We start from the raw sequence: 25,901 nt of genomic DNA on the forward strand, positions 1-25,901 counted from the left end.
CCACTGCACCAATCACACCATCGGCTGTTGTCGCAGGCAGACAGGAGGGCACAGACGATTCCATGGAGAACAATAGCTGTGGAAAAGTACCTCTGGATCTCAGAAAGCCCCCAAAGATCTGATGGACGATGGTAGTGGCTTGAGAGGAGATGTCCAAGCTGCAAACCAACGGGAAGGTGGAGTTATCTCCTCCCAGAGTCTGGCTTTGTCTGAAAGCCCTGGGCATAGTTCTCCTTGAGGGGAGGACATCAAGGACTCCAAAGGGCTTGGGAATGCTGGAAACACAATTTGCTTGCTTACTCTCTGTTTCCTCTCAGACAAGCTCTCTGCATGGCATCCACGATGCAACGTAAGAACTCATGGGCATCCTCCTGCCTGCCATGCTCGAAATGTTCTCCTATTTCTAAGAAAGAAGAAGTTACTATTTCTCTCCTACAAGAACGGCATCAATCATGTCACAGCACCTGCACGGACTCACGTGTGAGAACATCAACGACAGCCCAAGGCTCGATGGCACTGGCTGAGGAGTGCAGGACCTGTTGAATGTGCTCTTCCATCCGGCACATCACGCAGAAGATTTTCCGGCGACCTGGAGAGGGAGGGAGGAATGGGAGAGGGAAGCTCCTGAGGTTTGCAAAATATCCACAGCGATGGGAAACGTAATTCAGGTCTTGCAGTTTAAGAATTCTCCATTCCTCCCAAGCTGCCCAAGTCCCAACAAGCCCGGGACATTTTAATGCACAGAAAACTTTCTTCAGAGGGATGCTGAACTGACGGAAGCTTTCTGTGCAATAAGCAAAGGAGTTTAACTTGCAGGAACAGGGACCAAGAGCCTGGGATAGAAAGAGGTGCCTTTCTGAAGATGAACACATCCAGATACAACAAGCTGCTTCTAGGCTTGAGTGTTCCGAGAACACCAACTCAGGGAGCTGACAAAGAAGGACCACTTTTCTCCTAGATCGGCTTCCAGATTCTGGAAGCCCTTGGGCCCTGCTCAACAGATGTACAAGGAATGTTCCTGAAAGTACTCACAGGCCCGGCTGTGCTCCCCAGAGAGCAGGTAGTTGGCCAGAGGCGGGGTGTAGGTCAGGCACTGCAGGACGGAGTTGAGGAAGCACGTGTTGTCCAGGTTGTGCAGTCCCGCTCCAGCTCTCTGGCTGTGCTGCCAGGCCATGCAAATCTTCTCTGGGGGAAAGAGGATCCTCTGCGGCGGAGCCATTCCCTCAGCAACGACTGCCAAGAAACCACATTGGAAGAGAGATGAGTCCATGTTCTTGCACAGAAGCAGATTTAAAAGTTGAGTTCTGTACAGGAACACCCAGGAAAACAAGCTCTAAGCTCCCACACAGAAAAACTGGGGGAAGCCTAACACTGCTCTTGAAAGTTCCTGGTCAAGGAGCAGTTTTGGAAAACAGCGTGTTCCCCTGCTCACTTTGCCAAAAGTGCAACAACTCCACACTCTGACTTCTGTGCCCTGAGCAACCTTCCTTTCCCTCTGGAGTCTTGACCTGGATCATCCCCCGGCACAGTCTCCCCGTGCGTGTCAGGGCTGCAGGGTGCCCGGCAGACGGGCTGTGATGCTGGAGCCAGGCAGGACGGGGAAAGCCCCCAGTGCAGCGGGTGAGGAACTCGCTTCAGACGGGCAGGAAAGGTCCCTGTCCCGCAGCACGGCTGCCTCCTGCCCGCCCAGCTGCCTCTCGCTGCCCGTGCCCTGCAGCAGGAGCTGGGTCCCCTCTGCCCACAGAGGCTGTGCTGGGGCCGGCTCCCAGCTCGGAGCGGCCCTGGGCTTCAGGCAGCATCATGGCCAACACCTGTGGAACCCCCCTGCCAGCGTGCAGGGAAACGTGGTCTTGGTGTTGAGCAGGGAGCGCTCGCTGGCCCCCGCCCTGCCCAGACAATCAGGGCCCCTCACTCACCCATCTCCAGGTCCTGGGCCATGCACAGCTCCTGGGGCTCTGCTGGAGAGCTGCTCTCCTGGGGAGCCCTGTCCTCCTCCAGGGCCACCACGGGGCAGGTGAGGTGTTTGTCTGCCATCTCGTGGGTTTGGGGAAAGAGGTATGGGTGAGGAATGGGGAAGACTTGGTGAAACACCACGAGTCTGCCAAGGGCAGCCGGGAAAGACGTGGGCTGCACTTGGGGAGTCCTCAGCACAAGGCTGCCGGGGGCAGAGGGGAGTCTGCCAGGGGCAGCTAAAGTGAGGGTGTGGTTGGACTCGATGATCTTAAAGGTTCGCTTCCAACCAAAAAGATTCTCTAAATCTCAAACTCAATGAAAGACGTGGGCTACGCTCAGGGGCTCTCGCCAGCTCCGTGCTCGCACCCTGTCTCGTCACCGTCCTGCCGGACAGTGTGGGCTGGGGCTGCAGCTGCGCTGAGCACAGGCAGGGCAGTGGGTGTCACAATGTGAGGTCACAAAGGGCCCCACTGTGACCCTGCGCCTGGGGAGCGAGGGGCAGCATGTCCCGTTGGGAGGAACAGGCCAGTTCAGCCCTGGGCACCTGGGTGCTCTCAGGTGTCTCCAGGTCCCCCTTTGCCCTCATGTCCCCTCGGGACTGCCCTGTTGCCCTGTGGTATGTTCCAGAGCCCCGTGTTCACCTGACTGGCTGATCTGAACAGCAGTGAAGCTGCTCCTTTAGTGGGTTTGTAGAGATTTCTAGGGAATTCCAAGGGTGGGCAGCAGAGGGGATGGGCTTTGTGTGCTGTCTCACCGCTTACAGAAGCTCTCAGTGGCTTGAGGATAAACTGATAATATAACCAAGTGACAAACTGTTGGAGCGGGCAGAGCACAAAAGGAGGAATCCAGGTGGTGGGGGATGAAAAAGGTGGAAAGGCTGAGGTACTAAATGCCTTCTTCGCCTCAGTCTTTAACAGTCAGAACAGTTGTGCTCCAGGTACCTGGCCCCTGGAAGCAGAAGACAAACATGAGGAGCAGAGTGAAGCCCCAATGATCCAAGGGGAAATGGTTGGCAACCTGCTACACCACTTGGAAACCCACAAGTCTGTGGGGCCAGATGGGATACACCCGAGGGTTCTGAGGGAACTGGCAGAGGGGATCACTGAGCCACTTTCCATTATTTACCTGCAGGAGGGCAAGAGACACAGAGAATATCGCTGCTTTCTCTTATTAAACTCATCAGTGGCCACACAGTGACTTTGTTTCTCGTTTAACTGTTCCTGCAGTAGTAACAGCTCATTATGGGGCCCTTGAATTGCCTTACAGGTCTGGGCTGAGTTTTGATCTGGACTGTTGCTGTGCTTGGAGGCTGCTGTCCTTGCAGACCAGATGAACTCACTTCTACCACCCTGCCTGGCAGTTCATTCCATCCGTGTCACAGCTCTGTCTGCAGCACTGACAGCTCCAGCTCCCCAGTCAGGTGCCTGGCTGAGGACATTGCCTCACATCTGGGCTGAACCACCCCAGCTGTGGCACCAGCCCAGCTCTGACCTGGCACAAGAAACCTGGTACCAAGTGTCCAAGAGCCCATGTGTGCAAAGGCTTTGCTTCAGAGCACAGACATGACATGGCCAAAGATTGATGAATGTATCTCTAGACCTAGGAGTATAAAACCAGGATAAAATGCATGAACTCATTCAACTGAAGATATTCCTCCCCCGGCTTGGAGGAATTAGATCCTTTGCTGTAGTCTTCCTGGTGTCCTGTCTAATGATGGGACAAGAAAAGTTGATTCTCATAGTAATTCATTGTTTAATACAAAGACGACAATGATGTGTCTCTTCAGAGGAGAGAGAATCAACATCACTGATTAATTGAGGTTGTTTGAAAGGATGTGCTCCTGAAGCCCCAGGGACACCTGGAGGAGTCCAGAGGGGACAGAGAAAGGGACATCATGGGCTGCTCCTGTGCTGCTAAGCTGGGCTGGGCTCCTGGGACACAGGGAGCTCATGGAAGCGGCAGCACTGCAGAGAGACAGCTCTGCCCAGGAGCAGCTCCTCTGCAAAGCGCAGCAGGGCTGAGGGCTCTGCCTGCAGCACCGAGGGCACAGGAGCCAGGCACAGAGAGGGGAAAGGCAATGGAGGGGGTTGGTTGCTGAGGGCTCACTGAGAGACAAATCTTCACAGTTCTAACACGGTAAGTCTCTGGCTGTAGGACAATGCAGCTGCATTTCTTGGGGGATCTCCTAAAGATGATACATCCCACAATTTACAGGGTCTGTCAGGTCTCTCTCACAGTTTTTCTCATGTAGAGGACAAGAACATGGTCCAGACCAGCGCTTCGCTGCTGCACTGTCAGAGGAACAGGGCATGATGGCAGCTTCTGCTGAGGGTGATTGCAGGAGGAGCACCTAGGGGTGCCCAGGGCTGTCCTGCAGAGCAGGGTCCCTGCACCCCAGGGCTGTGCCGGGCAGGGACTCTGCCGCCTGCCAGGGTCAGCGCTCAGCCTGCCCGGGAGATCCCATGGCAGCAGCTGTGGGTGGAAGGAGCGACCCCGGCAGGGCAGGCAGGGAGCTTGTGGGGTTGAAGGGGGCTGTGTGGGTCAGGGCTGCTCAGAGCTCCAGATCCCCCCACAGACATGGCAGAGGGTCCTTCTGACCAACGACATCGAGACAGCAACAGCTGCAAGGGAAGGAGTCTGTGCTTTCTGTTTTCCACTCTTGCTCGTCTGGGTGTGCAGTGGAGATGGGGATTTATTTCTCTCATTGGAGCAGACACTGAGACCCCAGTTCTCGTTAGGACTTGTCTGAGCTGCTCCTGAGCCCCTGCACACACAGAGCTGCCCCTGGGCAGTGCCAGGAGGTGTGAGCAGGACAGAGCTGAGCACACAGCGGGTGGGACGGGGTCTGTGACACTGACAGGGAGCAGACCCAGGGACAGAGACACAGCTGCAGGCAGCACAGACATGGGCAGGGAGAAGGAGGTGGACCAGAAATGCTGGGGAGGGGATTCAGGACCCTCCTGCCATCCCCTGCAGTGCAGACAGATTTCCCAGTGCAACCCCTGGTCTCCTCTCCTCCCCAGCAGACCCTCTGCCCCAAAGCCATGGGGTCCAGGTCACAAGTCTCCACCTCAGCAGCTGGACCTCCAGGTGAAGGAGTCCTGGAACGTGGTACACAAAAAAGGTGCTAAAACTACTTGCTCTACAGTGTCATTATGTGAGTGGCAGCAGCACAGCTGGGTCAGGAGAAGGTTCCACAGCATGCCCGCTTGCCTTTCTGTCCTTGCTTTATTTTCTGGTAGCACTGCAGTGTCCTTCCCTGTCCCTGTTCCACCTGTCCCTGGTGCTCTTGCTCTGTGGGGTTGGGGTGGGAGTGTGGGTTAGTTTTTGTTCTGACACCAGCTCAGGGGGTCTTGCCCCAGAGCTGTATTCATGGAAACTAAATGCCCAAACTCCATTTTAAACTGTGATGAACTCTTTTCTTCAGTTGGTAGAAACAGAATGAGCGGAAACATCCCTCCATCAGGGAGGGGGTTTTCCATGAGAAACAGCATGTTTATTTTCCTCAGAGAAGTCTCCCCTGATATGCCACTGTCTTTTCCTCCTTGCACAGGTCCTCATGCCCACAGGCAGCCAATGTCCAACAGCAGCTCCATCACCCAGTTCCTCCTCCTGCCGTTCACAGACACACGGGAGCTGCAGCTCTTGCACTTCTGGCTCTTCCTGGGCATCTACCTGGCTGCCCTCCTGGGCAACGGCCTCATCATCACCACCATAGCCTGGGACCAGCACCTCCACACCCCCATGTACTTCTTCCTGCTCAACCTCGCCCTCCTTGACCTGGGCTCCATCTCCACCACTGTCCCCAGATCCATGGCCAATTCCCTCTGGGACACTAGGACCATCTCCTTTTTGGGATGTGTTGCCCAAGTCTTTCTGTTTGTCTTTTTTTTTTTCAGGAGAGTATTGTCTTCTCACCATCATGTCGTACGACCGCTACGTTGCCATCTGCAAACCCCTGCACTACAGGGGCCACTGGGTTTCTCTATTCTCTGCTGCACACGGCCAATACATTTTCACTGCCCCTGTGCAAGGGCAATGCCCTGGGCCAGTTCTTCTGTGAAATCCCCCAGATCCTCAAGCTCTCCTGCTCACACTCCTATCTCAGGGAACCTGGGCTTATTGTGGTTAGTGTCTGTTTAGGATTTGGGTGTTTTGTGTTCATTGTGGTGTCCTATGTGCAGATCTTCAGGGCCGTGCTGAGGATCCCCTCTGAGCAGGGACAGCACAAAGCCTTTTCCACCTGCCTCCCTCACCTGGCTGTGGTCTCCCTGTTCCTCAGCACTGCCATGTTTGCCAACCTGAAGCCCCCCTCCATCTCCTCCCCATCCCTGGACCTGGTGGTGTCTGTTCTGTACTCGGCGGTTCCTCCAGCAGTGAACCCCCTCATCTACAGCATGAGGAACCAGCAGCTCAAGGATGCTCTGTGGAAACTCATATCCTAGTGTTTTCTGAAGCAATAAACTGCCCATCTTCTTCTATATAGGAGTTTTAATGTAGCTAATTACAAGCCCAGCCTGTCAACTGGATTTTCTGGTGTTGTTGGTTGTTTTCTTATTGTGATAATGTTGTCATCCCCTTTCTAATTCACTGTTGGCTTTTCTTTTATAACTGTTGGCTGCTTAAATGAGCAGCAGTGCTCTCCTTGTCTCTAAACAGAATAAAGGGCTGTTTAGCAACTTGTTTTTTGGTATATCTTTCCTGCAAGAGCTTTTTGGAGCTGCAGAGACAGTTTCTGTGTGTGGGTGGAGGGGAAAACAGCTCTGGCATGTCAGCCCTGGCAGGGAGCAGCAGCGCTTGTTCTTCCAGAGCTGTTCTGGTTCCACTCCCACACTCTCCTTCTCATCCCTGGTGTTGGTGCAAGGCCTGAGTGCTCTGGCAGCTTGGTCACCGTCCTGCTGCGTGTCAGTCCTGTGAGCGCAGGCAGGGACGGGCAATGGGCACTGCAGTGACAGAGCTGGCCTCACAACAGCCTTTCCAGATAGAAAGGTGATCTCCTATGGGCAATACACGATGGGTTATATCTTCAAGCATATGCTTACGATAGTGTCCCACAGATTCAAACACCAGTGTACATCTGAACAGCGTGTGTGTGCAGGGCTGGCACACAGCAGTGTCCTCTCACAGCCAGGCTCCTGCCAGAGACCTGCAGGACCAGCAGAGCAGGGGCTGGGCTGTGCCCCTGTTCACTGGACACCCCACAGAATCTGGCCCAGGGCATTGTCATGGACGGGCCCCTCTCAACCACCATTTCTAGCCCTGACTTCTCTCCCCAGCTCACAGAGATTGTTCTTCCCTCCATGGAATGACACTGAATGACTAGGTCAGCAGTCCATGTCTGCATTGTACAGATGAGATGTGAGCACGCACATCCTGGATGTGAGGTGATATGTACCCAAGTGAGCACAAACAGCATCAGCTATTCCTGGGGGTTCCATGAAGGCCTGTGGGACAGACAGTGTCTTGAGGTCACTTCATGTTGGCAGAAACATCCTATGGGAAACCGCCTGAATGCAGCACTGGGTTGTGCTTCCTTGAACTGAGGTCCCCGTGTCCATTCCTCATGATGTGGGACATGTCAGATGAGTGCAGAGCAGGTGACACACCACAGGGCTGAGGTGCCTCCCGTCCTTTGGAAGTGGCACCAGGAGGCCAGAGGGAAACCAAGAGTACAGCCTCTATGTGCAACAGGGAAAAATTCCGTCTCTGAACACCCCTGGGTGCAGAAGGAGTTCACCAGGCCAGCTCAGACTTGGATGGCAGACAGAACTTGACATTACTGTGTGTGACTCCAAGAACAAACCTCAGTGGCTTGGTGATATTCATCTCAGCTGCTGGAATGGCTCATTGCAAGTGTTCCTGTCTGCTACATCACCCTTGCCCATGATCCTGGGTTGTGCTCTCAAAAGTACCAGAGCACTCAGAGAGGTTCTAGTCCTTGGAAAAGCAGACATCTGACCCAACTTCAAGAAGGGCTCTTTATTAAAATCCAGCCATTTTCCTCAAGAGGAGCTGCTCCTCCACCTGGTTTAGCGCCAGCAGCACAGGGCTCTCAGGGTCCATCGAGATCTTGGCCGCTTCCATGAAGAGCACACGATGACAATGGTCTTAGTTGCCAGGGAGCAGATGGAGGGTTCGCTGTCCTCCTCCAAGGGCTGCAGGGCTGCAACAGAAAGAAGCAGAGCCCAGATGAGCTCCCATGGCTGCAGAGACCCCCAGGCATCCCCTCCCGACCACGCTCCCTACTCACCGCTGCAGATCTCAGACAGACTCTCCTTGCTTGGGTCCCTCAGGTGCCGCACAGCCAACCCTGGGCACAGAGTTCCGTCAGCCCCTGCTCCCTCCCCTCATAAGGGCTGACCCCAGGGGAGAGCAGGAGCCGAGATGCTGGGACCGAGTGAGGTGGCCACCACGGCCACCTGCGTGGGCAGGGCTGGGAGGGGAGGCCAAGGCCCTGTCCGGGGCAGCCGGGGCTCTGGCAGCCACAGGGCTGCTCCTTGTGCCAGGATAGTGGCAGGGACTGGGTCCAGGCTGCAGAAAGAGGGACCTGGGGGCTGTGACTCACCGATGAACCTCACGGCCGCCTCTCGCAAGCTGGCCTGAGCATCCCTCAGGTACGGCAGACTCAGGCTCAAGAGCTCTTGAGCTCTGCTCCTGTCCCGCTCCAGCTGGAGAGAGTACAAGGGGATGAGCACGTCACTGTCCCTCCCCAGCTGGCTGGACCAGTCCCTCCCCACAACAACACACATTCCCCTTCCCCCCCGGCCATCCCCGTGTTCCAGTCAGGAGCCCTGTGGGGCTGAGAGAGAGACACAGGCGGAGGGGTCCCAGGGGTGCTGAGAGCCCTCCCTCCCGCTGGCTGCGGGGCAGAGGGAAGAGCCCCTGGGGGCTCTATTCTTGATGACAGGGAACAAGGATGCAGCTCGGGGCTGCAGCAGGACAGGTGAGGCACATCTGCAGAGCCCACAGCACAGACATGTGGGGCAGCCCCGTCCAGCCTGGGCCCTGGGCCTTGGGGGTTGTCCTCACCAAGCTCTCTCCAATCCGCCATGTCTGCTCTGTCTGCACCAGGTGTTTGAGCTGTTTCCACCTGAGCAGTTCTGCGGCACCGAGGAGGGCTTCCCTGGCAACCTACGGAACAGCAGAAGCTGGGAGATGGCACCACGTTCTGGGGTAGGAGACCTGGTGTCTCCCTGCTCTGTGCTTTGTTTCTGGGGTGATTCTGCCCTTAGGGAGTGGGGACATGCCCTGGCCCAAACGCCCAGGGGTCTCTTCCCTGCATCACTGCTCGACTTTGAAATCTGTACCTTGGCCACACTCAGCACTTGGTCACTCATGCGGAAGAAGAGAGGGAGCAGGCCAAGTCGCACTGTGTTCTTCATCTCCCTCTTGTCGTTCCGCACCACCATCTTCATCAGGTCTCTGAAGAGGCTGATGGAGCTCTCTCTCAGCTGGCTCAGCTCCTGGGAGGGAGCAGCACAGTAGGACCTGAGCACCAGCAGCTCTCTGCCCACGGGGAGCAGAAGCTCCTGCATGGCTGATGGGAGGGGAGATGCTCCAGGGCGGCATTGTGCACACTGCAGTTGTGGCCAGATCTGCGGCCCTGGGTGCATGAAGGGCCACTCAAGGGACTTGCTCAGGCAGTGCCTGTGCCTCAAAGCGCCGTCCCAGCATCCCCCAGCAGCCTCAGCAGCCATGGTGGGGAGGAGCTGTGGGAGCAGCTGGCAGGGATAAGCTGGGCTGGGCTGCAGAATGCAGAAACCATCCCACAAGAGCCCGGGGAGAAAGGAGAGAAGCCCCTGCTTTGAGTGGCTGGGCTGAAGGGCAGCTGTCATTGTCCAGTGCCCACCCGTGGGGCTCAGGCTTATACATCAGCCTTATATATCAGCCTTACGTCATCAAAGAAGGGCAGGAGAAATTCTGCCAGCAGCACAGCAATGGGACTGGCCTCCTCCCTCTCCAGCTGAGGCATCACGTTTCTGAAGACCACCAGAGCCTTCATCCTGATGGCCTTATTGCCATACTGCAGGACCCACATCAGGTCTGGCAGCATGACCTTCATCTTTCTGGCCTGTATGAAGAAGAGAGTTGCCCTTTTGGGACCAGGTCCATGTGTGGAGAGCTCCCCAGGCAGCCCCCAGGCCCCACCATGGCAGGGAGGGCCTTTGGAGCAGGCACCCCAGCGCCTGACTGCCAGCCAAGGCCAAGCCCGAACCCACTGCCCTGGCCCTTGGCTGCCACCATGGCTGCCCTTGGCGACACCCTACTCACCATCTCGTCTCTCTGTGACAGTGTCATCATGCCCCTGAGCAACAGGGAGAGCACCGTTGGCCTTCGTTGCCTCAGAAACCTCATGACTAGGTACATTGGAGCAAACTCCTCATCTTGCAGATCACTGCTGGCCAGTATCTGAAAGCAAGCCAGCAGTGAGCGACCGGCAGAGCTGCTGGGGCTTCTGGCACCGTGCAGATCCTGGGGCACCAGGAGCTTCTTCCAGTAACTCACAGCCAAGCGAAGGATGGCGGTGTCCTCCCGGTGTGTATACAAGACCCTATAGTGCCGGTCCTGGAGTTGGATGTGCAGCTCTTTCAAAATGCTCAGCAGGGTCTGGGGCACGGAGAACATCACCTCCCACAGTGCCAGGGCAGTGCTGCAAGAGAGCGCTCTGTCAGCAGGGCAGCCTGGGCCACAGCAGCGTGTCCGGGCTCCGTGCTGCAGGACGCCTGGGATGCCCTGGGCAGCAGCAGAGGCTGAGCTGGTGCTCCTGTGGAGCTGGCAGGAGCACAGTGGGGGGCTCTGGGCTGTCTTGCTCAGCTGTGGCTGCTGCGGGCCTGGCTGACCCCCAGCGCTGGAAAGCATGGTGGGATGGAGGGTCCTGCTCCTCGGGGGTGTCCTGCAGGATTCCTTGGTGCTGGCACCCAGAGGGTCTCCGGGCCCCTCTCTCCACAGGGAACAAGGCCTCATGGCTTTTGGGGCCGGTACCTGTCTCCTGGTGGTGCGATTGTCAGCAGCGTCGACACCACCTCCCCAGGGCACTTGTCAGCCAAGGGGACAATTAGGGACTCCACACTCTGCTGGGCTGGTGCCGTGCTGATGCACTCCAGGGTTCTATAGATGCAGCTCGTGATCTTTGACACCTGGAGGAGACACAGGTGAGGATGGTGCTGCCACTGGAGTGCAGCCATTTCCTCATCTGTCCTTCCCATCCCTCTCTGCCGCCTCCATGTGGCTTCATTTTACTGGGATTTGAGAGGAAGAGATGGATGGAGGGAGGAACAAGGCCTGACAGGGCTGAAGGGCAGGACAATCCAGCCAAAGGCCACTTACATCCACCAGCCAGAAATCGCAGTCTCTCTTGACCATGTCCAGCATGTTTCTGGCCGCCTCCTTGCCAAAGGTGCTGGAGTCGTTCATGGCCTCAATGAACACCAGGACCATGTCTGTCCTCTCAGAAGGCTGGAGGTGTTCTGCAAAGAGCTAAGGGAGGAAGGGAGGCAGTGAAGCCAAGTCACACCAAGTGCCCCGGTGTTGCTGCGTGGCCGGGCAGTGCCAGCAGCCCTGCAGAGCCGCCCGGCAGTGCTGCGGCAGTGCCCGCAGCAAAGCTGGCAGCAGGGGCGGCAGTGACTGCTGGGGAGAAGAAGAGAGGCCCGGGGTGAGGGGGGAGGGTTGGGGTCCTGGGCACAGGCTGCTGGCCCTGCCATGAACCAGGGCTTGCTGGTGGCCAGCAGGACTGGGGCTGCTGCTGGGACACTGGAGAGCAGCCCTCGCATCGCCCCTGCTCAGGGACAGCAGGAACCGTCTCAGCAGGGACAGGGAGGCCACGCCAGCCCCTTGATTGTGGAGGCCTTTGTTCACATGAGTCCCCTGCTGGTGCCACCAACAAGAGTGCCAGCAGGAGCTCTTTACCATGACGTCAGGTTTTAGCCAGTCCTCAGAGGAGCTGTCGGGATCTTCCAAGTGGGGCTGTCGTGCTTGATTCCTCCTGTCTAAACAGCAGGGAAACATAGAGAACTCAGTAAAGTACAGCAGCTTCGTCAGCAAGCTTCCCAAAGCACCCCGAGATCTGCCCTCATGATGGCAGGGCATAAGTGGTCAAGGAGAATTCTGGAGGGTACAGGAACAGCTTCTTGCTACAAGCACTGGAAGCTCTAGCCAGGAGGACTCAGTGATAGACCTGCTCTTCACTGGCAGGAAAATCATGGCTTTGGGTTACGGCAATCAGCCGTATGTTTGGGTCTGGGAACCACAGAACAGCGGGCTTCAGGATCCCTAAAGGAGGGAGGAAGAGAGCAGCAGAGAACAGATCCCAGACTTTGGGAGAGCGCTCAGCTGCTGCAGCAAATGGCAGCTGGGATGCTACGGGAAGCAGCTGGGAAGGACAAAGGAGGTGAGGAACAGGAGCAGACCCATCGGGAGATGTCTGTGTGTAGAGGGATCGAGCCCAACACAACTTCTCTTACTGTTTTGTCCAGCCAAGAAGACAGCGAGGTGCTGCACTGCATCTCGAGCCAGAGTTCTTGCCTCTTCCCAGGAATGTTGGAAAAGGAGGAGATGCCCCAGCAGCTGTCCCAGCTCTGGGATCTGGATGTCTCTATAGCTGACAGGGCCGTGTATGTCTGTCCTAGAGCCGCACCAGGCCTGGGCGAGGGAGACAGAACAGCAGGAGGGTTGAGGGCAGGCGGCTGTGCCAAAGCCCTGAACCCAAGCGCGTGTCCAGGGCTCCGTGGGCAGGCAGGACTGTCCAGGGCCATGCCGGTCACAGCTCCCAAAGCAGCTGGGTGGGCAACAGCCCCATGTGGGGAGAGCTGCAGGCTGCTCTGGGGTGCAGGGATGGGCAGACAGTCTGGCCGGAGGGTGCCTGGCTCCTTACCCCCAGTGTGGGATTCTCAGCCAACATGAAGCTCAGCCCCTCAATCCTCCCCACGGCCCTCTGCCGCACATGTTCTCTCTCGGAGCTGCTCAAAGTCAAGAGCATCTGGGAAGAGAGAAGCTGCTGGTGAGCCCTGGGAGCCGCCACCACTCCAGCAGAAGCAGCACCGCTCAACTCTTGTGCTGGACTGGCCCACTCCATTAAGGGTTCCCCAGGACTCGACCAAAACCTGTAGAGAGGCTCTTGCTCTTGCTCTGTGGCCAGGCAGGAAGGCAGATGCCACCCTCTGCGGCCACTGTGCTGCGGAAGAGCCTGGAGGGCAGCCCCTGGTTCCCCGGGGAGGTGGGCACCCTCCCGGCAGCGCTCTCTGCACGGCACGGGGTTGGACTGTCCGCTCCAGAGTGGACACCCCGTCCCTCAGGGTGAGGAACAGCCCTTGCGAAGCCCAGACTTTGCACACACAGACCTGGAAGATATTGTGCAGCAGCTCGCTGACTCTGGAGGCACGAGAGTTGAGAAGCAACGCCTGCAGCATGTTGTCCATGGACCGCATGGTCTGCAAGAACACAGCGGGTTGTGGTCATGTTTCCTGCCACCCCTCTCACTCCCAGGAGACTGATCTGAACTCCCAGCACTGAGGAACGACTCCCGCACTGCTGCGCTGTGCCCGGGAGAGACCCAGGGGCAAACAATCTGCTCTGGGCAGAGCAGCCTGCGAAACTGGACATGGCCAGGCCCACAGGCAGGGGACAAAGGGATGAACATGGGACAGCAGAGCTGAGACCCTGCCCTGCCTTGTATCTCTGGTTCTATCGTGGCACGGGGTGGTTGGGGAGCAGACAGAGGGACCGGGGGCTCCTGTAGCTCACGCAGCACTTACTTCTAAGTAGAGGTAATGGTCCATGTCCTCCACTTCTGGTGGAAGCAAGAAGACACTGGAGAAGCAGGCTTGGAGCAGCCTTGTCTCCTTGCCCTCCAGCACCCTCTCCACTGCGCTGCAAAGAGAGAGAGCAGCCAGCCGCATGCTGGTACCTGGAGCAGCGCCTCGAGGCCTCGTGCAGGCGTCCCCGGGAGGGATGGGCAGGTACCTCAGTTCGGCAATGGCACGCATGGCGATCTGCCGCAGAGCCGTGCGCAGTTGGTCCCTGGGCTCCTCTTCCAGCAGCACCTGCAGAGCACAGCTGGGATGGGACCTGCAGCTGCCAGCACCCAGCGCCACCAGCCCCCCGGCCCTGCCCAGCGCTGTCCTCACAGGGTGCCGGTGCCGCAGTCCTCGACCCCTTCCCCAGAGCCGCCAGGTATCCCCTCACCTCGATATTCTCTGCCAGCTCGTATCTCCGGCAGAAGACATCTAGGCCCCTTGGTGAGCAGTGGCGCCTGCTGGTGTCGCACAGGTCACGGATGTCCATAAGAAACCCAATCTTGTGGCTTTCCTCCTGGCAGCCGGGGAGCAGAGAGGCAAACAGGGAGCGTGAGATGGGGACACGTGGCCAGCGGCACCGCAGCATGGGGGTGCAGTGCCCATTAGAGACCTGGGAGCAGCAGCTCTGCCCAGCCAGCACCCTCCAGCACCCGCAGCAGAGCCCCTGTCAGCAGATGCCGGCACAGCCACCTTTAAAGTGGCTGCGGTTACCTTTTCTGGGCTGCCGAGAAAGGACACGATGGAGTCCATGTATCCCTTTAGAAGTCCGTTCACAGGTAACGCATCGGCATCTAATAGAGGGGGAGAGCAGGGAGAGCTGCAGAGAGGGTTTGCAGGCAGGACAGAGCAGAAGGAGCTCTGCCCCCCATCCAGCCGCACACCCCCTGCTCTGGCACAGTCTCCCCGTGCATGTCAGGGTGCCCGGCAGACGGGCTGCAATGCTGCAGCCAGGCAGGACGGGGAAAGTGCCCAGTGCAGCGGGTGAGGAACTCGCTTCAGACGGGCAGGAAAGGTCCCCGTCCCACAGCACGGCTGCCTCCTGCCCGCCCAGCTGCCTCTCACTGCCCGTGCCCTGCAGCAGGAGCTGGGTCCCCTCTGCCCGCAGAGGCTGTGCTGGGGCCGGCTCCCAGCTCGGAGTGGCCCTGGGCTTCAGGCAGCATCATGGCCAACACCTGTGGAACCCCCCTGCCAGTGTGCAGAGAAACGTGGTCTTGGTGTTGAGCAGGGAGCGCTCGCTGGCCCCCGCCCTGCCCAGACAATCAGGGCCCCTCACTCACCCATCTCCAGGTCCTGGGCCATGCACAGCTCCTGGGGCTCTGCTGGAGAGCTGCTCTCCTGGGGAGCCCTGTCCTCCTCCAGGGCCACCACGGGGCAGGTGAGGTGTTTGTCTGCCATCTCGTGGGTTTGGGGAAAGAGGTATGGGTGAGGAATGGGGAAGACTCGGTGAAACACCACGAGTCTGCCAAGGGCAGCCGGGAAAGACGTGGGCTGCACTTGAGGAGTCCTCAGCACAAGGCTGCCGGGGGCAGAGGGGAGTCTGCCGGGGCAGCTAAAGTGAGGGTGTGGTTGGACTCGATGATCTTAAAGGTTCGCTTCCAACCAAAAAGATTCTCTAAATCTCAAACTCAATGAAAGACGTGGGCTACGCTCGGGGGCTCTCGCCAGCTCCGTGCTCGCACCCTGTCTCGTCACCGTCCTGCCGGACAGTGTGGGCTGGGGCTGCAGCTGCGCTGAGCACAGGCAGGGCAGTGGGTGTCACAATGTGAGGTCACAAAGGGCCCCACTGTGACCCTGCGCCTGGGGAGCGAGGGGCAGCATGTCCCGTTGGGAGGAACAGGCCAGTTCAGCCCTGGGCACCTGGGTGCTCTCAGGTGTCTCCAGGTCCCCCTTTGCCCTCATGTCCCCTCGGGACTGCCCTGTTGCCCTGTGGTATGTTCCAGAGCCCCGTGTTCACCTGACTGGCTGATCTGAACAGCAGTGAAGCTGCTCCTTTAGCGGGTTTGTAGAGATTTCTAGGGAATTCCAAGGGTGGGCAGCAGAGGGGATGGGCTTTGTGTGCTGTCTCACCGCTTACAGAAGCTCTCAGTGGCTTGAGGATAAACTGACCATATAACCAAGTGACAAACTGTTGGAGCGGGCAGAGCACAAAAGGAGGAATCCAGGTGGTGGGGGATGAAAAAGGTGGAAAGGCTGAGGTACTAAATGCCTTCTTCACCTCAGTCTTTAACAGTCAGAACAGTTGTGCTCCAGGTACCCGGCCCCTTGAAGCAGAAGACAGACATGGGGAGCAGAGTGAAGCCCCAATGATCCAAGGGGAAATGGTTGGCAACCTGCTACACCACTTGGAAACCCACAAGTCTGTGGGGCCAGATGGGATACACCCTAGGGTTCTGAGGGAACTGGCAGAGGGGATCACTGAGCCAGTTTCCATTATTTACCTGCAGGAGGACAAGAGACACAGAGAATATCGCTGTTTTCCCTTATTAAACTCATCAGTGGCCACACAGTGACTTTGTTTCTCGTTTAACTGTTCCTGCAGTAGTAACAGCTCATTATGGGGCCCTTGAATTGCCTTACAGGTCTGGGCTGAGTTTTGATCTGGACTGTTGCTGTGCTTGGAGGCTGCTGTCCTTGCAGAGAAGATGAACTCACTTCTGCCACCTTGCCTGGCAGTTTATTCCATCTATGTCACAGCTCTGTCTGCGGCGCTGACAGCTCCAGCTCCCCCAGTCAGGTCCCTGGCTGAGGACATTGCCTCACATCTGGGCTGAGCCACCCCAGCTGTGGCACCAGCCCAGCTCTGACCTGGCACAAGGAAACCTGGTACCAAGTGTCCAAGAGCCCATGTGTGCAAAGGCTTTGAATCAGAGCACAGACATGACATGGCCAAAGATTGATGAATGTCTCTCTAGACCTAGGAGTATAAAACCAGAATAAAATTACTAAATCCATTCAACTGAAGATATTCCTCCTTCAGCTTGGAGAAATTAGATCCTTTGCTGTAACCTTCCTGGTGCCCTGTCTAATGATGGGACAAGAAGAGATGATTTTCATACCAGTTTATTTTCTAAGAGGAAGAATATAATGCTGGCAAGAAGCGTCTGTGCAGAGGAGAGAGAATCAACATCACTGATTACTTGAAGCTGTTTGAAAGGTTGTGTCCCTGGAGCCCCAGGGACACCTGGAGGGAGCCCAGAGGGGACAGAGAAAGGGACATCATGGGCTGCTCCTGTGCTGCTGAGCTGGGCTGGGCTCCTGGGACACAGGGAGCTCATGGAAGCGGCAGCGCTGCAGAGAGACAGCTCTGCCCAGGAGCAGCTCCTCTGCAAAGCGCAGCAGGGCTGAGGGCTCTGCCTGCAGCACCGAGGGCACAGGAGCCAGGCAAAGAGAGGTTAAAGACAACATGGGGTGGAGGATGCTGAGAGATCAGTGGGAGACAAATCTTCACAGCCCTGAAAAGAGTAAGTCTCTGGCCATAGCCCAATTCAGCTCCAGTTCCTGGAGAGATGCTAAAGCTGGAACATTCCACAAGCTGTGGCATCTGTCAGGAGGGACGTTGCAGTTTCTCCAGTGTAGAGAAAACATTATATAGAGGTGAGTTTCTCTGCTGCACCTTCAGAGGGACATTTCTAATGGGCTCTTTCAAGGAGAAGGTAAAGGAAGGGGTTACAGTAAAGCTAAGGAGCTTTCCCAAGTCCTTATTTTCAATTTCTTTCTCTTGGGGAATTTGAGAGGAGAAATGGAAGAGTAGCTCTCATACTTGAACAAATCACTGAGACCACTCAGCTGTAACTTCAAGCAGTTAGTAGGTCTGATAGGAGCCTCCTGATGAGCCTTCATCCACTCCTCTGCCCATGGACAGATGCAGCATCGCCTTTGCTGGACCCAGCAGGATCACCCACCTGTCTTTGTTTTCAACCTGCAAACAGGAAGACGCTGCCAAGCAGTGCCCTGCAAACAGGCAGGTGTCTGTAGGGCCAGGGGGAGGGCACAGAGTTTGGGATGGGGTCTGTGAGTACAGACAGGGAATCACCTCCCAGGAGGAAAATCTCCTGGCATCAGGGACATGATCTGGGAAGGAGGAGAAAAACCAGAGCTCTTGTGGGAGGGAGGATGTAGAAATCTCTGATTGATCCCCTGCAGTGCAGATCCCTCCTGTGAGCAGCCCCCTGGCCTCCTGTCCCACCCAGCAAAGCCTCTGCCATCAGGGCCGGGGGCTCCAAGGCATGAAGCAGCTCCTGTGCAGATAGAGCTCCAGTTCCTCTGCAGAGCACAGGGGCTGAGAGCAGCTGCCTGGCAATGTTGGTGTCTGGGAGGTGGCTGCACAGCTGGGGAAGGGTGACGCTGTCTGAGTGCCCGGCTGCCTCTGCCCTGGCCTCTCTCACACCCACCCTCACCGCATTTTCCTTCTTGCTCCCCTGCTCTGGGTCACAGCTGTTGGGATGTTGTTCTTGCTGTCAGGCTCTCTGGGGATGGCAGTTTCAGCTGCAGAGTCACAGCCTGATCTTGTGGGTCCTTTCCTGCAGATGTGTCCATGGGAACACATATCCCAGCTTTGCTCTGACCTGTGGGGTGTGGGCAATGAAGTCTGTGAGGCTGAACAGCAAACTGAGACTCCCTGAATCAAATGCTATCAGGACACTTTGCTATCTCCTTGAGGTTTCCTTCCAAGCTGTGAGTTTCCCTCCAGGATACAAACCTGTCCTACAACATCTTTGTATTATCTCAATACCCAGTGGAGAACCACAGAGATCCTACAAGAAAGAAAATATTGCTGGGTTTGTGAAATGAGCCATGTGTGTCCTGGGCTAAACGTGGGGTGCTGAGACCTTAGAAAACAGTGAGATGTGTAGTGGTCTGAGGTGGATATGTGTACGCTGGCCCAATAAAGTGAACTATGCTCTATCACTCACATTGAGTCGTCTCAGCTTGTTCCTCCACCGCTCGCAAGCTTTGTTTTGGAAGACATCGGATTTGGGATGGTAAGGAAGCTGTAACTACTCCCGGGCCGGGAGGGGGGGCGGGGCCCGGTGGCGGGCGCGGAAGGGATTGGCTCCTGTGCGGGATGGGCAGGGCCACGCTGCAGAAGCGCGTGGGCCGAGGAGCGCTGAGGGACCTCAGGGAGGAGATGGCGTCGGGGAGGCTGCAGTGGGCAATGCTGAGGTAGCTCAGGACGGGATGGCACTAAGGTTGGTTTCAAAGGGAAATGCTGAGGTACCTTGAGGAATGGATGCTGGGCTGGGAACTATGAACACATCAGATTGGTTAAGAGAGTGTTCATGACAGAAATTTGTGCAGTAAAGTATTCCAGCAAAGAGAGGGAGAAGAGCAAAACAGATCAGGCCTCCTAGGACGCCTGCAGGTTTGGGGACAGGGATGACGAGGTTGTTAATCCGGTCCTAACTATTTCTTTCTCTGTCCCTCTCTTGCAGCACCTGACTGAATGGAGCAGCAAGTGGACGGGAAGTTCCTGCGCCACACACAGATCACATTTATTACTCTCGCCCTCAGAGACCCGGAGATCCAAACCATTCGCATCGTGCCTTGAAGCAGCCTGTGCTCATGCGCTTCTCCCGGGGAGAAGGCAGAATGGCAGTGACTGGCCACGTTAAGCCACAGGGTGCACACTCTGCAGCTGTCAAGCCCAGCTCTGCATTAGCTCACACCTGCGATTTTGCGCCGCACACGCAGATTTGAGTTGTCGCTGGTTGTTGCAGCATTTGGCTTTGGTGAGGACAGCGTGTGTTTGTCAGCAGTTGGTGTAGGTGGAATCTTGAGGAGAAAGCGATATTTCCGTGCCAGAACTGGTTGGTGTTTGCATGGTATTGTGGCGGTTGTTCCCGCAGGCGATCAGTGCTGGAGTATTATTGCAGGATGAGGGCATTTTGGAGGCTTGTCTGTGAGATGCACTCAAGGCAGCAGTTGAAAGCGAAAGGCTGAGATTTGGAGAGTTTGTCGGTTGGTTTTGGACGGTTGTCAGTTGAAGAGTTGGCTGTTTGCAGGTGAGGTGTAGGCAGAGGGTGAAGCTGACTTTGCCTGGGCGGCGCAACTGGCTGGGTGTGCAGAGCTGAGGAGAGCGGGCTGCTGCGGGGGACCCTAAAGCTGGAGAACCAGCCGGCAGCTCCAGACGCTCCCGCTGCCGGGCAGGGCCGTGCAGGCCAGTGCCCTGGGGCACAGCGACGTGACCCTCCGCAAGTACCGAAGAGCAGGTGAGGACCGCGGGCATTTGTACTGAGCTGTGACATCTCTAACCCGTGACATTGGGGTCCAGCAAGTACCAAAGAGCAGGTGAGGACTGCGGGCATTTGTACTGAGCTGTGACAGCTCTAACCCGTGACATTGGGGTCCAGCAAGTACCAAAGAGCAGGTGAGGACCGTGGGCATTTGTACTGAGCTGTGACATCTCTAACCTGTGACATTGGGGTCCAGCCTGAGCAGGGCACGTGCGGAAGCTGTGCTGCAGCGGAGGGCAGAGCTGAGGGGAAGGGCTGTGCGAGGGGCTGGTGCCAAGGTAAGGTGGGCGCGCTGTGGGGTGTGGGGAGGTGTCAGCCCCGGACTCAGCCCCTGGGCTGGTGTAGCTCAGTCCTCCATGTGTTTCTCTTCAGGGGGAGCAGCGTGCAAAGGAAAAGCAAGGAAGGAGGTGAACCTGTGAGGAAGAGTGATGGATAAAGAGGGTTGGAGCGCACCTGCCAGTCAAGAGGGATCAAGAAAGAAGACACCGGTGGTGGAACCACAGGTCAGGAGAGCTCAAGGAGGGAGAAAGGTGATTGTGGCCGTATGGGTTTTTCTAGCTCACACACCAATGAAAAGAGTTTGGATAATAAAAGAAATGTATGCAAAACCAATAATTAAAGGCAGAGAATGTTTATATGCTATGTATGGGGTAGACCTGAAGGTATATTTCTTCCTACAACAAAGGAGAATTCACAATGGTAATTAACTGAAGATGTGAATTTCCAGATTGCATTGGCAACATACGCAGGGAACATATCAGTTTATTACCCTCAGCATAAACTGTGGGCTGAAATTGGTAATTTAGTGTTGTACAGCAACTTCTGCTGTCAGCAACGACCAGTAAGCGACAAGACTGTATTTACTGATGCCTCTGGTTGCTCACGTAAAGTTGTAATGACGTGGCTAAACTCAGATACCCAGTGCTGCAAACACAAGGTAGAAAAAGAGACCAAGGGTCAAACAAGTTCTTGAGCTGACAGCTGTTAGGATCGCTTTGAGGTGTTCTGTAACAAACCTTTGAATGTTGTAACTGGCTCATATAATGCAGCTGGCGTACTTAACCGCCTGGAAGCTTCTTTTCTTAAGGAAGAGGATAATCCTCTTTTGATGGCTGAATTGAGAATGCTATGGTTTCTAATAGATCATAGACATCATGGTTATTATGCAATGCACACCCGCTCTCGCACTGCCCTTCCAGGACCGCTTGTGCAAGGCAATAGGAGGGCCGATGCACAAGCTGTGCCTCTCACTGTGCCTAAAGCCTTGGAGCAAGCTATATTATCACATAAATTCTTTCACCAGAGTGCAAAGGCGTTAAAACGGCAATTACAAATTACAGTGGAACAAGCCAGGAGCGTTCTTTTGTCCTGCCCTGATTGCCAACAGTTGGCACCCATGCCATCCACAGAGGGTGTTAATCCAGGAGGGATTACTGCCAATGAAGTACGGCCAGCGGATGTAACGCATTGTTCTGAGTTGGGTAAATACGTACGTGTTTCTGTAGACGCTCATTCCAGATTTCTCGTTGCTGCTGCACGCGCTGGTGAAAGAACACGAGGCGTCTGTAACATTGGTTGACATGTTTTGCTGTTGGAGGAGTTCCACAATATGTAAAAACAGAGGAAAGCGGAACGCACGCTCAATTAGAGGAGGGATTCCCCAAGTGCCCAGTGCGCTGTAATAAAAGTGCCTGCTTTTTAACACTTTCAAAACAGTGTTAAAGAGTCTGTTTGCCAACTTTTCAGTATCGTTTTCTGGCGACGAGGATGGGATAATCTGCCTGACCTCCCGTGGATCCCAGGATCTCTGGGACCTTGTGCCAGCACTGGGGAAATCCTGGAAGGGACCACGGATCCTCAGACCAGCTCGGGACGCGGGTAAAAGCCATCAATGAGATAAGGCACTTTCATTGTCTGGTTGGGTTGGCAGCTGCCTGCGCGAGACGTGGGCGACACCAGCGCGTTGGGTCTGCGTATTCGCGTCTGCACATTTTGTAAACTGGGTAACTTAAAAAAAAGAAAGAAAGAAAAAATTAAAGAGAAAAGTGAGAAAACAATAAATAAAAGAGAAAAACGAGGGAACAGTAATTTGATAAAGGTACCATTAGTGATTTTGCGGTTTGTGCCTTAGCAATTGTATAATTGTTTGTGTCTTTAGTGGTTTGTTGTTGTTGTTACTTGTGTCTTGGGTGATTTTATAGTCCAGTACTTACGGTTCACCAATTGTCTGTTGTTGTGATTGTGAAGTAGGTAGTGGACAATCGGCAGGAGGATTCGGGAGAAATCCCCCCCGGGCTGTGTTTTCTGACATTGGAAAAGGATCGTTTGCTGTTCAACAGGGCGTCAACCAGGGAGAATCTGATTGAATATTGTAATTAATGGCGGCCACTGTAAATAATATTAATATGCTGCGCAGGTCTAGGTGGGTATACTTTGAGATGTATAGTATAGTAATGCGCTACATGTAATATATAGTAAGATATATATTTTAAATCATATATTGCCTATTACATAAGTCATATTACACAATACATAGTGTTACTTATGCATTGTATTTATCCCCTTCAGATCCATTTGTTTTGAAAAAGGATAATCAGGGAAAGAAATGGAAACCAGTAAGAGGTTTGTTGAAGAACAGCTATTGGTGTAGAATACACAGAGAACATGAGATCAGAATTGTCCCTCGGTCAGTCCAGGGTGGGATCCTGATATCCTTATATCGGGGGACAGGCTGAATTGGTATGGACAGTGCATTTTATACGGGATTAGACACGCTGTGCCTAAAGCTGTAAATACGCCGAAACCTTCTGAGATTAAACAGGATCGTGAGGAGTCTCCCACTGAGTTTTTACACCATCTTAAACTGACAGCTCAGTAATATATTAATATAGGTCCTGACTTGGAGAACAGAGAATGAGAATTCTTAGTTGACTGGGAGCTCATTATTCTGTGTTAAACACTATGCAGGGAATATTAAGTAGCGATTCTGTAATGGTTATGGGTGCCACAAAAATTGCAAAACACGGCCCTTTAACCCGCTGCTTAGAATGTTTGTATGTGGAGTCTGGTACTTATTGATTGTGTACCATGGGTCTTATCTTGTGCACAACGAATGGTTGAAAAAAGCTTTAATGGTGCAATGGCTGTGCAGTTACACGCTGCTGTGGCTGCAATTGTTAAACAAAGAAGGGGAGATGTGGCAGGGTTGTGACATCTGGCCTGTGAGATACTGCAAGAGTCACAGTGTGAGAACAAGCGCTGGTGGAATAACACAAGCAGCAAGGACTGTGTGGGACATGAACCATCAGGGACAGAGGGACTGATATGGGGTTGGTACATCAGGGACAGAGGGACTGATATGGGGTTGGTACATCAGGGACAGAGGGACTGATACAGGATTGGTACATCAGGGACAGAGGGTTTGATATGGAATTGGTACATCAGGGACAGAGGGATTGATACCCGATTGGTACATCAAGGACAGAGGTACGCGATGTTTCAAATGCAAACCTGAGTTTGTATTAAACGTCTCTCTACATCTTAAACAGAGTCTGTGCCTCATTTGCTACACCCCTTTATCTGTTTCCCAAATTACAATTTAGACTGTATTTACCGTTGTAAAAACAAAGCTTTCCCCCCCCTTAATTTTTGTCACGTGTTGTAATTAGAATTAATAGAGATATTGGAGCCCGTCCTAGCTAAACTGGAAAAAAGACAGCAGCCATGTGTATTTTTAAGTAAAGATTAAATCAAATCTGCTAGCTCATTATCTTTAAGTGTTTTACTGTGATCACCTCCCTCCCAAGGTTTTGTGTCTGTTGTATCAAGGCCTGACACCCACGGCCACAGTGGATGAATCACCGTGGGCACAACACCAGAACCCGCCTGTTTGTGTCCAGGATATCCACTCCAGCAGACGCTTCTTAGTAAAAGAGCACATCATGGAACTGAAAAAAACATCTAATGGTGTTTATGCACATTCACTGCTCTTTTTTTCTGCTTTATACCCATTGTAGCTTTTCAAAATTAAACAGTTTGAAAAGGATTTTTGTTTTGGCTCTGCACACGGAGCCTGATTTTCCTTCTCTAGGGCCTTTTACCCGGTTCACCACACTCGTGTGATCATTGCGCTGCACGTGGGCAAAATCAGCCATGCCCTGTGTTTCTCCTGTAAAATAGTAAGAACGATAATATAGTCGTGCCAGGAATTGCCTTCACAGTGAATATTTGAAGGAACCACTGCTAATGTATTTTTAATTGGTACTTGCATTATGGATTAGATGCAACAAAAATCCATACTTTCATTTATCCTTTGTAATACAAGAGATGGCTGAACTTTTCTATAGCAGATTCAATCACTTGTTGTAAAGCAATGAAATAAATAACTTAGGCTTTTTGTATGGATAAACAACGTTTAATCCAATTCCTTAATTGTATTCCTTAAACACTTGTTCGTTAGAGCATAAGCAAAACAGCGCTGGGTGTGTGGGGGATTCGCTCCGCCCAACACGCACACCTTTAAACAGTAAGAGGTGTGCTTAAATACAGTAAGGTGTTACATATTCATAATGACCCCAGGAACGCCTGTACATATTCATAACCTTTCCCGCTTCTTATTAAAATGAGTTTCAGAGAACCATTTCCATAGTCTCCTCCTTGACCCGCCCCTGTTGCGCCTGCGCAGTGTCACTTGGTGGCTTTGAGGAGGGGTCTCTATGGGACTCTATGGGTCTCTATGGTCTCTGTGCTCTCTATGGGTCTTTATTGGACTCTACAGATCTCTATGGGTCTCTATGGGACTCTATGGTCTCTGTGGTCTCTATGGGTCTTTATGGGACTCTATGGTCTCTGTGGGTCTCTCTGGGTCACTATGGTCTCTGTGGTCTCTATGGTCTCTGTGGTCTCTATGGGTCTCTCTGGTCTCTATGGGTCTCCCAAGCTGCCAAGTCGACCGAAACCAGACTGGCCCCCCTTTTGCTGTAAATCTTGGCTGTCTTGTCTCCCCAAGGTTACAGCTGGTGCTGTAAAACTTCTGATCTCGGCACACGATGAGGTTCTGTTTTTTCTTAACACAACTGGTTACATACAGCTCTAAACTAGATATTCATGTGCCTTCAAGTGTTAGTTCGTTAGTAGGCCCTTATTATGTGGTTGGTTAACCCTGAAAATGTTAGCTCCCTCTATCAATATAACCTCATGAACAAGTTTCAGAACTTTTTACATAGAACTTACCCACCTTTTCCTTTTTGAGGTTCAGAGCCCAAGCCTCATTTGGTTATATCTGTAAACATGAAACATGTCATCATGAATCACAACTGCATTTCTCACAGACAGAAGTGCCTGAACTCCACAGCTTGCCTGGCAGTGCAGAGAGCAGGAACTGTGGTGACTCCTGGGCCCTTGGGGACATTTCACCCTGTTTTGTGTGCCAGTCCCTCCCTGCTCCCTCCTCTTTCCTACTGTGTCCTTCTTCCTCTTCATCTCTTCTCCCTCTGTCCCTCTGCGGCTTCCTCACCTATTCCTCCACCCTTCTGAATCTCTGTGCAGGGTTTCTCTTATCTCCCTCTCCGTCTCCATTCCTCTGTGTTCTCATCATCCCTGGTTTCTCTTTGTCGTCATTCTGGTCTGTTGCTCTGTCCTGCTCCGTGCCCCATCATTTCTCACTGTATCCCTCTGTCCTGCTCCCTGCGCCTGTTCCTGCCCCTCTTCTTTTTTACTCCCTCTCCATCTTGCTGCCCACCCCAGGATTTTTTCCCAATCTCTATCCTGACCCCAACCCTTATTGTTCTTTCTCTCTCCTGCTCCCTCTCTGTCTTTCTGCCTGTCTTCCCTTTCCCTGCTGCTTCTTTCTCCATCTCTGTCCAGATTACTGCCCCATCCCCTCTCACTATATCTCCCCTGTCCAGCTGGCTCTGCCTTTTCT

General features: G+C 54.2%; 1 protein-coding gene and 1 long non-coding RNA gene across 2 annotated transcripts in view; both read left to right on the plus strand.

The window, feature by feature from the left end:
• The window catches only part of LOC309452486, a 231,305-nt gene that overhangs the window by 85,507 nt on the left and 119,897 nt on the right, over positions 1–25,901 (plus strand). The window lies entirely within an intron of this gene.
• The window catches only part of LOC309452483 (olfactory receptor 14A16-like), a gene marked incomplete at its 5' end in the record, with an annotated part of 80,432 nt that continues 60,060 nt past the window's right edge, over positions 5,530–25,901 (plus strand). The window contains one exon of the mRNA XM_082077111.1: positions 5,530–5,792. Coding sequence (XP_081933237.1) covers positions 5,530–5,792 — 263 coding nt within the window. The remainder of the gene's footprint in view (positions 5,793–25,901) is intronic.

The sequence above is a fragment of the Streptopelia decaocto genome (genome assembly GCF_964273445.1).
Source record: "Streptopelia decaocto genome assembly, contig: HAP1_SCAFFOLD_102, whole genome shotgun sequence".
Lineage (NCBI taxonomy): Eukaryota > Metazoa > Chordata > Aves > Columbiformes > Columbidae > Streptopelia > Streptopelia decaocto.